Source organism: Silurus meridionalis, chromosome 10 (genome assembly GCF_014805685.1).
Source record: "Silurus meridionalis isolate SWU-2019-XX chromosome 10, ASM1480568v1, whole genome shotgun sequence".
In the NCBI taxonomy this organism is placed as follows: Eukaryota; Metazoa; Chordata; class Actinopteri; order Siluriformes; family Siluridae; genus Silurus; species Silurus meridionalis.
Genome location: NC_060893.1, coordinates 12,341,884 through 12,355,302, shown reverse-complemented (window position 1 = coordinate 12,355,302; position 13,419 = coordinate 12,341,884). Strand labels below are relative to the sequence as shown.

The window sequence follows — 13,419 nt, the reverse complement described above, 5'->3', positions numbered from 1 at the left end:
ACTAACCCAAAGAAAATACATAAAGGCTGATAGCGATCTTCAGGCAGATTCTGTCAGCAAGTCATGGGAAGCTTGTAATGTATGACTCAGCTTTGTTAAATTCTCTCTCTCTCTCTCTCTCTCTCTCTCTCTCTCTCTCTCTCTCACACACATATATATATATATATATATATATATATATATATATATATATATATATATATATATATATATATAAGTGTAAAACCTTGGATAGCAATCCCTAAACTCAGGTCTACTGGAATTACTAGGTTTGTGTTATTGGGGCCACATATCGGAGCCTCTGTTACATTAATAACAACCTGTAAGTGGGCAAACAAGAGTGAGAATGAAGGCACTACTTTAAGCTTTATGTGCTCATTATTTCCACACAGATTGGGCTCTAACTGAAGTAGTGGCAGATCCTGGCCTGATGGGATCTCCATTCACCACTTGTTGATTAGCACGTGTGTCTGCATGTCCTCATATCCGGGTGAGTGAGCAAGGTTATTTGGCCCAGTAAAGGATCCAAGTGGAAGATTTTCCTTCTTCCTCCTGCACCTCCACCAGACACTATAGAGCACTGCAGTAAGGTTGGAGGCAAATCCATGTCAGTGGCATTGACTGAACCAATCACCACACCACCTGTAAAAAAAAAGAAATTGTGTTATGTCAACTTTAGGCAGAATACTATAATAAGTCTGCATACTATGATTCAATTTCTTGTTATAAACAATACAATCAGACGCTTAGAGTCCAGTTGCGTAGAGTCCCAATGCTTGACAGCTACCCATGTTAGAAATGTGCAATGGTACAATGCTGATCAGCATGCATGTTCAGTTAAGAAAAGAAAATAGTAGGCAAAAGGAAAACACCATTACAAACTGACTAGCCAGATTTAGTCTTTTTTTTGTACAGTATATTGCTTCCACCAGTTAGCTTGTTATGATTAAAAATCTAAATTGGCAAACTTGTGGTGTTTCTCTAGCCACTAGTTTCATGGTCATCATAGACTACATTGAATTGTACCTTCAGTTAAACAGTAAAATATATTTTACTTCCATGTACTCCTCTGATGTTTTATACTGTCATTATTTTATTTTATTTAAGTTTATTTATTTAAGTTTAAACATTGTATGTCCTTATGTAAGATCATTGATACACTGCTAGAAATAAAAGTGGAAAAAATGGAGTTGAAGACAAATTGTACTTTCTTCCAAGAAGTTCAGAAATAGCATAAAAATAAGACACAGTATGAAACAAAGGTGCAAACTCGTTACCCGGGGTTACAGTCACATAAACAAAGGCATCTCCTACAGAGAAATAAAAGTCAAAACTTTCAAACAGTGTGCAAATAAACAGTTAGATAATATGTGCAGGTATCTTGTTTAGATAAGCTCAACTGACATACCTTTTAAACTGATGTCATTTTTATCTACTGCTGTAATCAAGAGGCTATATCCATTTCCTGCATAGAGATTGCCAGGATCTTCAAAGTCCAAAGTACCATTCAGCTGTGGGGAAGTCAAATCAACTATATGTTATAGAAAACACAAAACAGAATAATATTTTCTCACATTTTTTTTTTAAATGTAATTTATTTTAGTATTAATGTATAGTGCCTTGACATTAAGTGCAATAAAGTTAGGCAGTACATGTTATTGTCCACAAATGTGCATGTGTAAACTATTACTATAATCTGGGTGGTTTTCAGGGCAAACAGCTGACTGCAACCCAGGCAGGAGAGACCAATAAAGATAAACTCTTTGAATAAAGGCAGCACATCATTATCAGTACATGTGATGGTAGCAATGATGGTTCCCTTCACCTCTGTCTCTGGCACCCCTCTCCTGTTTTAAACATATAACACAGTTTGCACGATACCACATAACTATAATACTTTATAGCATCAACTCGGGCACACAGACATATTCTAAAAATCTAATCTAGTCTAATTCCAATACAGTGTTTGTAAAAGGAGTAGTTCACCTCTGGTTGTCAGCAAAGCAAATGGCAGGGTTGTCATTAATGTCTTCGACAGTAACAGTGATATTAATTGTGTTGAGTAGTGGTGGCCCAAAAGGACTAAAGCTGGCTGTAACAGTCACTGTGATTGTTGGACTGTCTCTCAGTGGTGCTGAGTCTCGATCCATCCTGTTTGCTATTGTAACCAAGAACATCTCAGATTTTCAAGCAAAATAAAAAACAAATATTTTTAATGTGAAGACATGAAAAAAAGAGTATTAATCATTTATTATTGAATCAACCTTACATGTGTGTATGGCAAGATAATTGTTGTCACTTATGGTGTAGAAAATGAAACTGCTATAAAATTAGTCACTGGGGACAACAGCAGTAATATTGGCCATCATATGCCCTGGGCTCAACTCTTCTGTGACAGTAAAAGATGTAATGGTGCTATAAAAGGCAAAATATTATTGTATGCTGTAGGAAAGATGAATAGATGAGTCTTGCAGTTAAGAAAGAGGGAATTTTAGATTGCTTTGAATGTAATTGATTTACTTACTTTACAAAATATGGTTTGTCATCATTAAGGTTAATTATGTTGATAAACAACGGTTTGGTAGCAGTGTTATTCCCATCATTCACTGAGATATTGAAGTAATACCTGACCAACAGTGACAAAAAGGACAATTCAGAATAAAATACAAAAACACTATATATAATATATAATACACAGGTGACCCATTTTCCAAAGGAATGCACTAGATTTCTGGATTTCTTAACTCCTGGGATCTGTGAGATAATCAAGTTGTTTGACAGTGAACAGGAAGCTGTTACTGTGATCGATGCTGAAAGCAGCAAACTGTGGGGAATTACAGATGTTTTAAATACATAGACCTCGTGATAAAAAAAATCCCAATTGAGATTTTGCAGTACTGCTTAAAAATAGTGTATTTATAATAATATATGACAAAAAATATTGTATTAAATATGGTCAGGCAGAAAGAAAGTGTGAAAAAAATGTGATTAAGAAAGACCCCAATTTGCAATGAACAGAGAGTAGAAGATGTTTACATACAGTTAGAGGTCTATTTTCAGGGTCAATGACAGCTGGCTGATAGATTAAGCTTGGCAGAGACTTCTCCACTATGTAGAGGATTGAGGCTAAAACAAAGATATTTTATTATGACACCCACAATGACCTTTGTATAATCAGACTACACACAAGCCAGTGAACAATGTAATTCCATACTTTCATCCAAGAAAGCTGGGGGCTCATCCACATCTGTTAATGTAACAGTCAGTGTCTGTAATTCAAAGATTGCATTGCTGTCCACCACAAGAAGCCCCAGAATGAAATGATTAGATAAACTCTCAAAGTCCAGATTTGGGAAGCTTGTAACAGTGACCTAGACAAAATGTTAACCAACTGAACATAAACTGACATGCTCCAATTGAGACACAATTCATTTCACCTATATTTTTTTGTTAGTGAGATCTATACAGTAGTACAATTAAATTAATCTTGTAGGATGTTATGAAAATTAAACACTCCTAACTTGATAAATCAAGAGAACCTTGGCATGTGTTGGATTCACCATATACACTATGAAGTCATTAGTCGGCGGATTAGAGTTGAGTAGCAGAGGGAATCCAGAGGCCACACTTGTCCCTGTGGAAAGCCCAATCCTAAAACAGAAAACTTCAGTTCCAGCTGGACTATTCTCTTGTAGTTTTACTGTGGCAGGCAGGCCTTGTAGAGTTATACTGAAGATTAAGCCTAAATCCAAGACAAGAAGAAAGTTGCATAATTCTTGACCACCAATGCATTATAAATATTAACTAATTAACTAATATTAACTAACTAATTAAAAAGTGTTATACATTTGTGGGGTTTTTAATGTACAATATATTGAATTACAGGAATTACAATTTTAGGCAAATTATGTATATTTCATGTATACAGTTATGAATCTCACTAGAAGCTAGCCATACAACAAGAAATAAACTCAGAAATATATCTATGCTGACTATTCCTTTATGTCTAAGCAAAGATGCCTAAAGCCATCTGGTGTGTCCAGGCTCTTATAGTATATTCTGTAGTCTTAATCACTTTATGACCCTCTCTGTTAATAAGTCCCTGTTGGTAGACACCTAACTGCCTTCATGATTGTATTGTCATTCAAGTGATCAAACATGTCGAAACATGTATAAGTACAAGTATGCAATAACATGTCAATGTAAACTTCATATGAGATAAGAATCTCGCTGGTCCAAACATAACCTTAGATTTATTTGTAAAGAAAAACAAATCAATTTTAGGCTACTATTTGCTCACAACATTTCATGTAGGTTTTTTAAGTAAAAAATAAATAAATACTTGATTTGCCACATATGGGAAAGGTATGTCAGACAGAAAGCTAAAAGTACAATAAAAGCATAGCATTAATAATAATGTGTAAATTCTCACGTGTACATAAGATTTGGATGGTATACGATTTAGAATTTAAAGTAAATTGTTGTGCATATTTTATTACATACATTTCTTGCAATAACATTAGACACCTAAGGACTATTGTATAAAACATAAATTGGACCATAGCATTACTCTTTAAACCTCATATTGTGTGTGTGTGTGTGTGTGTGTGTATATATATATATATATATATATATATATATATATATATATATATATATATATATATATACACACAACTATATATATATTAAATATATAACTAAAATATACAACTAAATATATATATACGCAAACTAGACAAGGACGCCATTATACTTTTAGGGATATTCAGTACTGCTGATATTAGTACTCATATTCTGCTAGTACGTCACCTATAAACGTGGCCAAATGTCTTGTCGCTTGGTGATGACGTAGCAGGAACCGGAATTTGAACACGCGTTACGGCGCTGTAAACATTGTAGCGTGTTTTTAATGCCGGTAAGTTTATTGAAATAAATTATTTGCTGTGTAACAAGCCACGGAATTTATAAATAGTTAACAAAATGCTTAATATCTTTGTTGTGACATGTCAAACTGTCTGAATGGTACATGTTAAATGATAGTAATTAACTGTCAGCTAACCGGTTACAGGCACATGTCAATAGAGGCTACACACAGCTGCTTGAATCAGTCTACAATTTATCAGTCCGCGTTCATTCTGTCTGTCACTTACCAGAATGCACTATAGGGTCACATTTGACCATAGTTATGAGTTATAGACTAATCCCAGGTGTTGGTGATAAAGAACTGACTGATTTAACTATTCAGAGTTAGAGATCAGTAACCATACAACTACACGGTCCACCTATATGTTACATTCAACTAATTTATATAGTACATGTTATGGAATTTTACTTAAGCTGATAAAAGAGAAAAAAAAAGTTTTTTTCTCTCCACTAACTCATAATGTGTAACATTACCAGGTATACAACAGGAAATGGCATTCACCCTTCCTGACCAAAATTCCTTTTATTCCTGATCTTCCCAAATAAACATCCATGTGCATTCCTAAATACTTGCCTCACCTTCATTCTCTAATCTCCAATCTCCATCCTTACTATGGAGGAGATTTCATCCTGCTACATGATGAAATCTACATTCTTGAAAGGGTTACACTGACACCACTGCACTAAGCCAATCATCAAAATATTATTTCTTCTTCTTCTTCTTCCGCCTGCTCCCATTAGGGGTTGCCACAGCGGATCATCCGTCTCCACACTACCCTGTCCTCTACATCTGCCCCTTTTAAACCAACTACCTGCATGTCTTCTCTCTCCACATCCATAAACCGCCTCCTTGGTCTTCCTGTTTTCCTCCTTCCTGGTGGCTCCATCCTCAGCATTCTCCTATCGATATACCCCATATCCTTCCTCTGCACATGTCCAAACCATCTCAATCTCACCTCCCTCACCTTGTCTCCAAAACGTCCTACATGCACATTATTTATTCTTTGCTCCCAAACACACGCTACCAAATACATTGCATCTCATGTTTTGAACATAACACATCTCAGTGTCATACTACTGAGGGTTACAAAAAAGGGACTCCAAGACTTGTAAACTTTTTATTTGCTTTTGTTTAACATTGTAAATTAAACTCAAAATCCGAAGGTGATATAGAATATTTTCCTGTGTAGGATACAACATGAGACATTCATTTTTAGTTGAAACCACTGCCATTGACTGGTTAGTCATCTAACATTCAAGCTTATGGTTACATCTTTTTATCATCAGGTTTTGAGGAAGGTGACATGACATCTGTACTGGGCAAAATGGCATTCCACAATAGGTTGATTCTAGCACCCATGGTAAGAGTAGGTACTTTACCCATGAGACTTTTGGCACTGGACTATGGTGCAGATATTGTCTACTGTGAGGTAAGGTTTACATATTTCATATTTTATTCTAATTGTCTAAATATTGATGTTTAAAATAATTTTAAATATTACAATACATCTTAGCATGCTTGTATAATTTTGTTGCCTGGAGAGACTTGATTTTCTTGTATGACATGATAAATTATTTTATTTTTTCGTAAAGGAACTGATTGATCTCAAAATGGTTCAGTGTGAGAGGGTTGTGAATAGTGAGTCTTTCTGTACTCTATTTTTTGTAATCATACAAAGATAACATTCATGGTCATCTTGATATATATCAATATATATGATAAATATTAGAGGTTGTATCCTTGTTTTGTTTTTCTTGGCAGATGTCTTGGAGACTGTGGACTTTATAGCACCAGATGAAAGGGTTATGTTTCGCACCTGTACTAAAGAGAAAGACCATGTAGTCTTTCAGATGGTTAGTGTTAGTGTTTTTTTTTTTACGTATTTAACTAATGTAATTTATAATAGTGTTAATTTGCAAACGAAAATGTATACGTTCTTTTGTTTATTTAGGGAACGGCTGATCCGGAGAGAGCACTGGCCGTAGCCAAGCTTGTGTGAGTTTATCAGATAGTATCTCGGTATACTCCGAATTTCAAATCTCTTCTAGTCTATGTTTTTGCGAACTACTTGATGATCTAATGTCTTATTCCTGAACAGTGAGAATGATGTAGCAGCTGTTGATGTGAATATGGGCTGTCCAAAGGAATACTCAACCAAGGTGTGAACTACTTGTCAAACATGTACCTCACCAGTTCTCTTTCTTCAGGAGAATGTTGTTCTCTGTTCTTATGTTTGGTGTGCTATTGTCTGTACTGCACACTGGCGATCAAAATTAGAGAACAATTCATAAACAATTGAACAATTCTGAAATAATGTCATCTTCACTGCTCAACATTTGAAGAGGTTTTTGTCCTGTCTATACCATGCTACCAGAACACCTTTTCCACGAATTTACTAAGGCATTTAAAAAAAAAACCATTATTTTGCAGAAAAAACACTGATATAAATTAGAGAACACTTTCAGATACCTCCCAGTTATTGGTGTTAATCTGGTACCTGGTGCTAATTTCCTAGATTATCTGTCAACCCCTATTTAACTGGCAGCCTAACTTCCAGTTTCACTGACTCTGCAAGATGGTGGGCCGTTCTAAAGTGACTGAAAGACTCCGGCAGCAGGTTGTCCAGATGAAGGCCAAAGGGACGACCCTATCAGCCATAGCAAGACAAGTTGGTCGTTCCAAATCTGTGATTTCAAGAATATTAAATCTTTAAAACATCACAAACTCATTCAAGTCCGCCAAGAAGTCTGGTCGTCTACGGAAGACAAATACAAGAGAGGACAGGATACTGCGGAGGATCTCAATGGGCAATCGTTTCCACACTGCAGCTGAAATTGCTCACCAGTTCAGTGCTGAACAGGGTAAGGATCTGCCTCGTCATACAGTGTCTCGACGTTTAAGAGCATTTGGACTGAAAGCCCACTCTGCAGTGACCAAACCTCTCATTAGCAGAAAGAATCAAAAGGCTAGACTAAGCTTTGCTGAGGAGCATGTTGTGTGGACAGAGGAGAACTGGTCCAAAGTTCACTTCAGTGATGAAAGCAAGTTTAATTTATTTGGGTCCGATGGGAAACATTATGTTCGTCCACAAACTGGAGAAAGACTGAACCCAAAGTGTGTAAAGAAGTCAGTGAAAAGTGGAGGAGGAAGTGTCATGGTTTGGGGCATGTTTTCTGCAGCAGGAGTTGGGCCTCTTATACAGCTACATGGCAGAGTGAATGCAAATGTTTATCAGCACCTTCTTCAACAACACATGGTTCCTTCCCTGCATTCATCACCCAATCAGCCCGCAGTGTTCATGCAGGACAACGCTCCATGCCACACAGCAAAATGGGTAAAGCAGTTCCTTGAAACTGAAAACATTGAAATAATGACATGGCCTGCCCAGAGTCCTGATCTCAACCCAATAGAGAACCTCTGGAAAATCCTTGGGGACAAAGTTATGGCCAAGAAACCCACTACAGTCACTGATCTGTGGAGGAGACTGGAAGAAGAGTGGACCAAAATCACACCAGAGCAGTGTGAGAGACTAGTGCTGTCCTGTGGCCACAGATGTGCTGAAGTCATTCAGAGCAGAGGCCTGTACACTTCCTACTAATTGCTGACTGTTGTAACCTTCATTATATGTAGTTGTAATCTTTGTCCATGCAACAGTCTTTGTTGTTCTCTAATTTTGATCAGTGTGTTTTCTGCAAAATAATGGTTTTTTTTTAAATGCCTTAGTTATTTTGTGGAAAAGGTATTCTGGTAGCATGGTATAGACAGGACAAAAACTCCTTCAAATGTTGAGCAGTGAAGATGACATTATTTCAGAATGTTCAATTGTTTAAAAATTGTTCTTTAATTTTGGTCACCAGTGTATGTATGTTTATGTATTATTTGGGTTTGATTGATGTGATGGGTTTATATAATTAATGATGGATTTTGGTGTTTCCTGCAGGGTGGAATGGGATCTGCACTCCTTTCTGACCCTGACAAAATTGAGACTGTATGTATCCAATTTGTGATTCTGCAATTACAGTGCAACATGCGATTACTGACCTTTTTGTTGTGTTTCATTAGAATAACTTTGTTTTTAATATCTCAAATTATATTTACTATTTTTGTTGTTCTGTGCAGATTCTGACCACTCTGGTGAGGGGAATTTCAAAACCAGTAACTTGCAAAATTCGAATCCTTCCCACTGTAAGTGTTCATTGGTTGCATTAATCAGTTGCTTTAGAATTAGAGTATTGATACAAAACCAATTTTGTCTTGCAGTTAAACGAATAGACAAAGATGTTTACCATAGTGGCTAATCCTTCAGTTCAGCCTATGTCCATGAAAATTCCCGGTTGTTTAAGCGCATTTTTAATGGAAGTCCTGAAAGTTGTGAACTCTAGAATTTGGATGTGCAGCACTGCATGAAAATATCTGAAAACAAATTCTGATTAGTCTGAAATCCTTTCTCTTTTAGTATGTTACAAAACAACAGTGTTACAGATGGTTAATAATATATTGAAAGTCCAGAAGAAAAGGTTTTGAATCGGAGAATTCATCAATGATTATGTACTATGCATTATGTGGTCAAAAGTATGTGTGCACTGTTTTTAAGCATATTGATTTGATATTTTAACAATCTCCAATCTTCTGGGAAGGCTTTGTACTAGATTTTTGAGTGTGGCTATGGGGTTTAATCATTTAGCCAAAATAGTATTAGGCAGGAACATAAGGTAAGAGAGAAGACCTTAAGTGAAGTTGGCATTCCATTTCATCCCAAAGGTGTCACAGCTACAGGAAACCTAGACATTCCTCGCAGTTATGTTGCAACAGGGATGAACCACATATAAGTGAGCTGGTTGGGTGTCCGTGTACTTTTGGCCACGTAGTGTATTTTCAACTAAAAATAGTGCTAAGAATGGTACTAATTATGATGATGTATTAATCATTGCTTTATCAGCTGGAGGAAACCATTAGTTTGGTGAAGAGAATTGAAAAAACAGGGGTGGCAGCAATAGCGGTGCATGGCAGGTAAGACCTCTTTGAAGCAGTTTTTGTTTGACATTGTGGTTACAATATATTGCTTGAAGGTATGTTTACAGCTGCACAGTCAAAGTCTCTGTTTCTCAGGATGAGAGAGGAGAGACCACGGCATCCAGTCCATTGTGACTATATTCAAGCTGTAGCTGAAAATGTGTCCATTCCAGTCATCGCTAAGTCAGTATCTGCTTTTATTTGTACCTTCTGATTTTTTAAAATTTCATCAGTACTGGAAGCTCGTTTTTATTATTATTGTATTTTTGCATAGTTGCTTGAGAATTGAATAGTTGTGTTGTTTATGTCCATTTGTCAATTTTGAATGTATACAGCGGGAAAAATTTTTTTTTTCTTCCAGCATACACCACCTATTTTTTATTCCCTCTTGCATCAGATATTTCTTCTTTCTCTTTTGTAGTGGTGGTTCTCTTGATCTTATAAAAACATATGATGATATCGAACAATTTCGAGAGACAACAGGAGCATCTGCTGTGATGTTAGCTCGGGCTGCTATGTGGAACCCATCAATATTTCGTTGCCAGGGAATGGTGTCAGTAGATGAGGTTATGGAAGAATATGTCAAATATGTGAGTACTAAACCTTTTCAATTGCTTAAATAAATGTTTTTAATACTTTTTTCCATTATTTGGTGTGTTGCTGTTCCTGCTTCAGTTACAGTGTAGTAAAGAGCGTACACAATAGTACATGTTGTTTTTGTGTGTAGGCTGTTCGCTATGACAACAACACATTCAACACTAAATACTGCCTGTGCCAGATGTTAAGGGATAGGGTGGAATCGCCAATGGGCAAACAGCTTCATGCAGCGCAGACCAATGAAGAAATCTGGTAAAGTATTTAGTTAAGCATGCAGATGTTTTATAAAAGGAAGTGCAGCTCGGCACACTGTGTTTTAACAAGAGTCTAAAGAAGTGTTACACAACAGCATGTACCTTCAAAAGTATTGGAAATGTAAGGCCAGTTTTAGGTCAAAAGATGAATATGGCAGTATAGACAGACTTTCAATATTAATTTCCTGTTATTCATATATAATGTGTTAAATAACTACACTTTCAAAAACCATTAGTATATTTTATTAAAACGGCATGAAAATTTTTTATTTACCTTCTTATTTTTGCCTAGTTACATTTTTTTCCTCTGGATGTTGTACCTGTTAAACATAGTCATGTTCCAGCAGCTGCACTTAGCCTCAACTGTTATCTGTTCTAGTTTTGATGGATCTTACCTAAAAATATTTTTGCAGTAAATAACAATAACAGAAGTGTATTTGTCTGTGTGTGACATGAGCAGTAAGGTATTTGGAATGACTGATTTCTATAAGAAAACCCAGGCTGAGCTGGAGGCTCGCAAGAAAGCCCTTGATGCCACCAGCAGCAGTCTTTCAGACCAGCCTGTAATGGACGGAGATGTCATCACTATGGCTATCAAGTTCGAAAGGTCGTTTCCAAATATAAGAAAAAAATTACAAAACCTTTTTTTTTTTTTGTATAAGTAGTGCAGTATAAAATGTTTCAGAAAGGTAAATCAGTATTATTGCTTAGTCCCTAAGCATAAATGGTATTCAAATATTTCTACGTTTAAAGTATTACGTGAAGAGCCTAACATAATATATGTGTAATCCAGGAGAGAGTATCCCCCTCAGATCACCCCAAAGATGTATTTGCTTGAATGGAGCCGGAAGGAGAAGGTGGATCAGCCTGTGTATGAAACTGTGAGATCTGAACGCAATAACATCAGCATTCTTAATGTAACCACAGCATGTAAAACCCTACGCAACAGCTGCATTTCAGAATTGCAAATTTAAAAATTTTCATAACTTCTCCTTTTTTAGGAGCAACGTGCTCAAGACAGATGTTTCCAGTCCACGGTATTAGTGGCAAATAAGAAGTATAGGTCCACACTATGGTTAGTTAATAATAATAGTTAGCTATTAATAATAGTGCTGCATTATTAATAGCTTTTATTTTTAAAACCTTAAACTCTAATTCATGATAGTTTTTTTTTTTTTTTTCCAGGGAGAAGTCCAAGAAATTTGCTGAACAAGCTGCTGCTATAGTGTGTTTGCGCACACTCGGTGTGCCAGAGGGACGTATCGGAGAGGGCTACTCAGGACTGGTAAACAAGCGAAAAAGGGAAGAGAAAAAAAGTACCACTTCAGAGGAGGACAGTGTTACAGACTTAGCACACAGGAAGAGACGGCTCACTGAGCCATCGCAAAAAGAGGAACACGGATCAAATGACAATTTGGTGGTAGTGAATGGCTCCTGTGGTCAGACTGTGTCCTGACCATGACTAGATGACCACTGCTCACGTTCTGAATTCTCCACAAGGGGTGTGTCTGCTGCTATTTGTCTGTTTTACATTTGTAGTGATGCACCACAACATATTAGATTTACACCCAGAGACATGTCAGCTTGAAGAGATGCATGTTACCCTAAATACTATGCACTCTTTTTTTCTTTTCTTTTTTTTTTAAATTTTAAATCAGATAATTGTTTTAAGTAGTATTTCTCACTATGACTATGTGCACCACACCGCCATTTTATATGGTACATTTACTCAGTGCTGCTACACCGATGCACTCTCTGTGCATTATAGTGGGTTTTTTTCCGCTCTCAACCCATCTGTTTATTACCAAACCAGACATGGCTTGAACTGGGTGAGTGAGAAGAGAGCTACACCAAAATGTGCAGAGTATTCTTACCTCACAACCTGGATTGAGAAATGCTGTTCTAGTCTATATGGATAAATGGATGTTTAATAGACCACTGTTGGATGTTTAACTCGAGTCCTGCTGACCCACTCTAATGTAACTTTAAGTTTGCCTAGCTCCCAACACACCACATCCAGTCCCAACGTAAACAAAGTACCATTAGGACTGGAGTATAGAAAGCCTGCCACAGACCAGAATGAGGCTTTTAACTGTTGACCTCACAGACTATTTGGTGTAAACCAAAACTAATATAATCATACATTTGGTCATATAATGGTTTCTTATTAAAGGTGACCTGAGGTGTTTATGGTGTGTTTGTTGAACGATTGTATATATGTGAACATCATTTTATTTTTATTAAAACATGTTAAAGATGTAAATCTTTATTTGTTGTTGCACTTTCCACAGAAAGCTTGTGGTGATAATTCACATTCTACACCAAAAAGAGCTGATGTGGATACAGGTTTTCCTTCAAGCCAAGCAGAAGCCACACCTGAGCTGTCTATTGAAAGCCAAGATCAACTAATTAGACATGCAGAATCAGGCGTGGCTCCTGCTCGATTGGAATGAAAACCTGCACTATCAGCAGCCTTTTCTGGATAAGAATGGACACTCCTGTTCTACAGTATTGTGTGTCATTAAATGAGAAGTAGTGTGCAGTGTTGGTTACAGGTGTATCAGATTATTTTTTTACTTCTGCACTGGTGAACAAATGTTTATAAAATTCAACCCACCAAATATGCAA

The 13,419-nt window shown here is 36.6% G+C and overlaps 2 protein-coding genes and 1 long non-coding RNA gene across 4 annotated transcripts; 1 reads left to right on the top strand and 2 right to left on the bottom strand.

Annotated features, from left to right (window-relative positions):
- Positions 1-299: 299 nt before the first annotated feature.
- Positions 300-1,927, bottom strand: LOC124392622 (cadherin-related family member 3-like). Its single transcript, XM_046859768.1, has 4 exons — positions 1,920-1,927; positions 1,691-1,847; positions 1,409-1,511; positions 300-642 (listed from the first exon to the last, which is right to left on the bottom strand). Exons 1-4 carry the CDS (start codon positions 1,925-1,927, stop codon positions 458-460), a joined length of 453 nt encoding a protein of 150 aa, XP_046715724.1. The 3' UTR covers positions 300-457.
- A 75-nt stretch (positions 1,928-2,002) lies between these two features.
- LOC124392641 lies at positions 2,003-3,689 on the bottom strand. The gene is made up of 4 exons (XR_006927185.1): positions 3,041-3,689; positions 2,525-2,626; positions 2,270-2,415; positions 2,003-2,158 (listed from the first exon to the last, which is right to left on the bottom strand). It is a non-coding gene; the product is annotated as an uncharacterized LOC124392641 (long non-coding RNA).
- Positions 3,690-4,835: 1,146 nt separating this feature from the next.
- On the top strand, positions 4,836-13,054 carry dus2 (dihydrouridine synthase 2). Of its 2 annotated transcripts, none has more exons than XM_046859795.1 (16): positions 4,836-4,918; positions 6,214-6,356; positions 6,520-6,565; positions 6,689-6,780; positions 6,879-6,922; positions 7,026-7,086; positions 8,868-8,915; positions 9,047-9,112; positions 9,867-9,937; positions 10,037-10,123; positions 10,362-10,530; positions 10,668-10,789; positions 11,252-11,398; positions 11,585-11,672; positions 11,793-11,866; positions 11,977-13,054. In XM_046859795.1, the coding sequence occupies exons 2-16, from the start codon at positions 6,231-6,233 to the stop codon at positions 12,245-12,247; spliced, it is 1,512 nt and encodes a 503-aa protein (XP_046715751.1). In that variant the 5' UTR covers positions 4,836-4,918; positions 6,214-6,230; the 3' UTR covers positions 12,248-13,054. The 2 variants fall into 2 exon arrangements, with proteins under 2 accessions (XP_046715751.1, XP_046715750.1); XM_046859794.1 differs by having other exon boundaries at positions 11,585-11,708.
- The last annotated feature ends 365 nt before the right edge of the window (positions 13,055-13,419 follow it).

Coding starts and splice junctions, on each gene's coding strand:
- dus2 (XM_046859794.1), top strand. CDS start 6,231: ATGACATCTGTACTGGGCAAAATGGCATTCCACAATAGGTTGATTCTA. Junction 8,916..9,046: donor ACCCTGACAAAATTGAGACT/GTATGTATCCAA, acceptor TGTTCTGTGCAG/ATTCTGACCACTCTGGTGAG. Junction 11,867..11,976: donor AAGTATAGGTCCACACTATG/GTTAGTTAATAA, acceptor TTTTTTTTCCAG/GGAGAAGTCCAAGAAATTTG.
- LOC124392622 (XM_046859768.1), bottom strand. Junction 1,512..1,690: donor TGAAAACCACCCAGATTATA/GTAATAGTTTAC, acceptor ACTTCCCCACAG/CTGAATGGTACTTTGGACTT. Junction 643..1,408: donor AAATGACATCAGTTTAAAAG/GTATGTCAGTTG, acceptor TTTTTTTTACAG/GTGGTGTGGTGATTGGTTCA.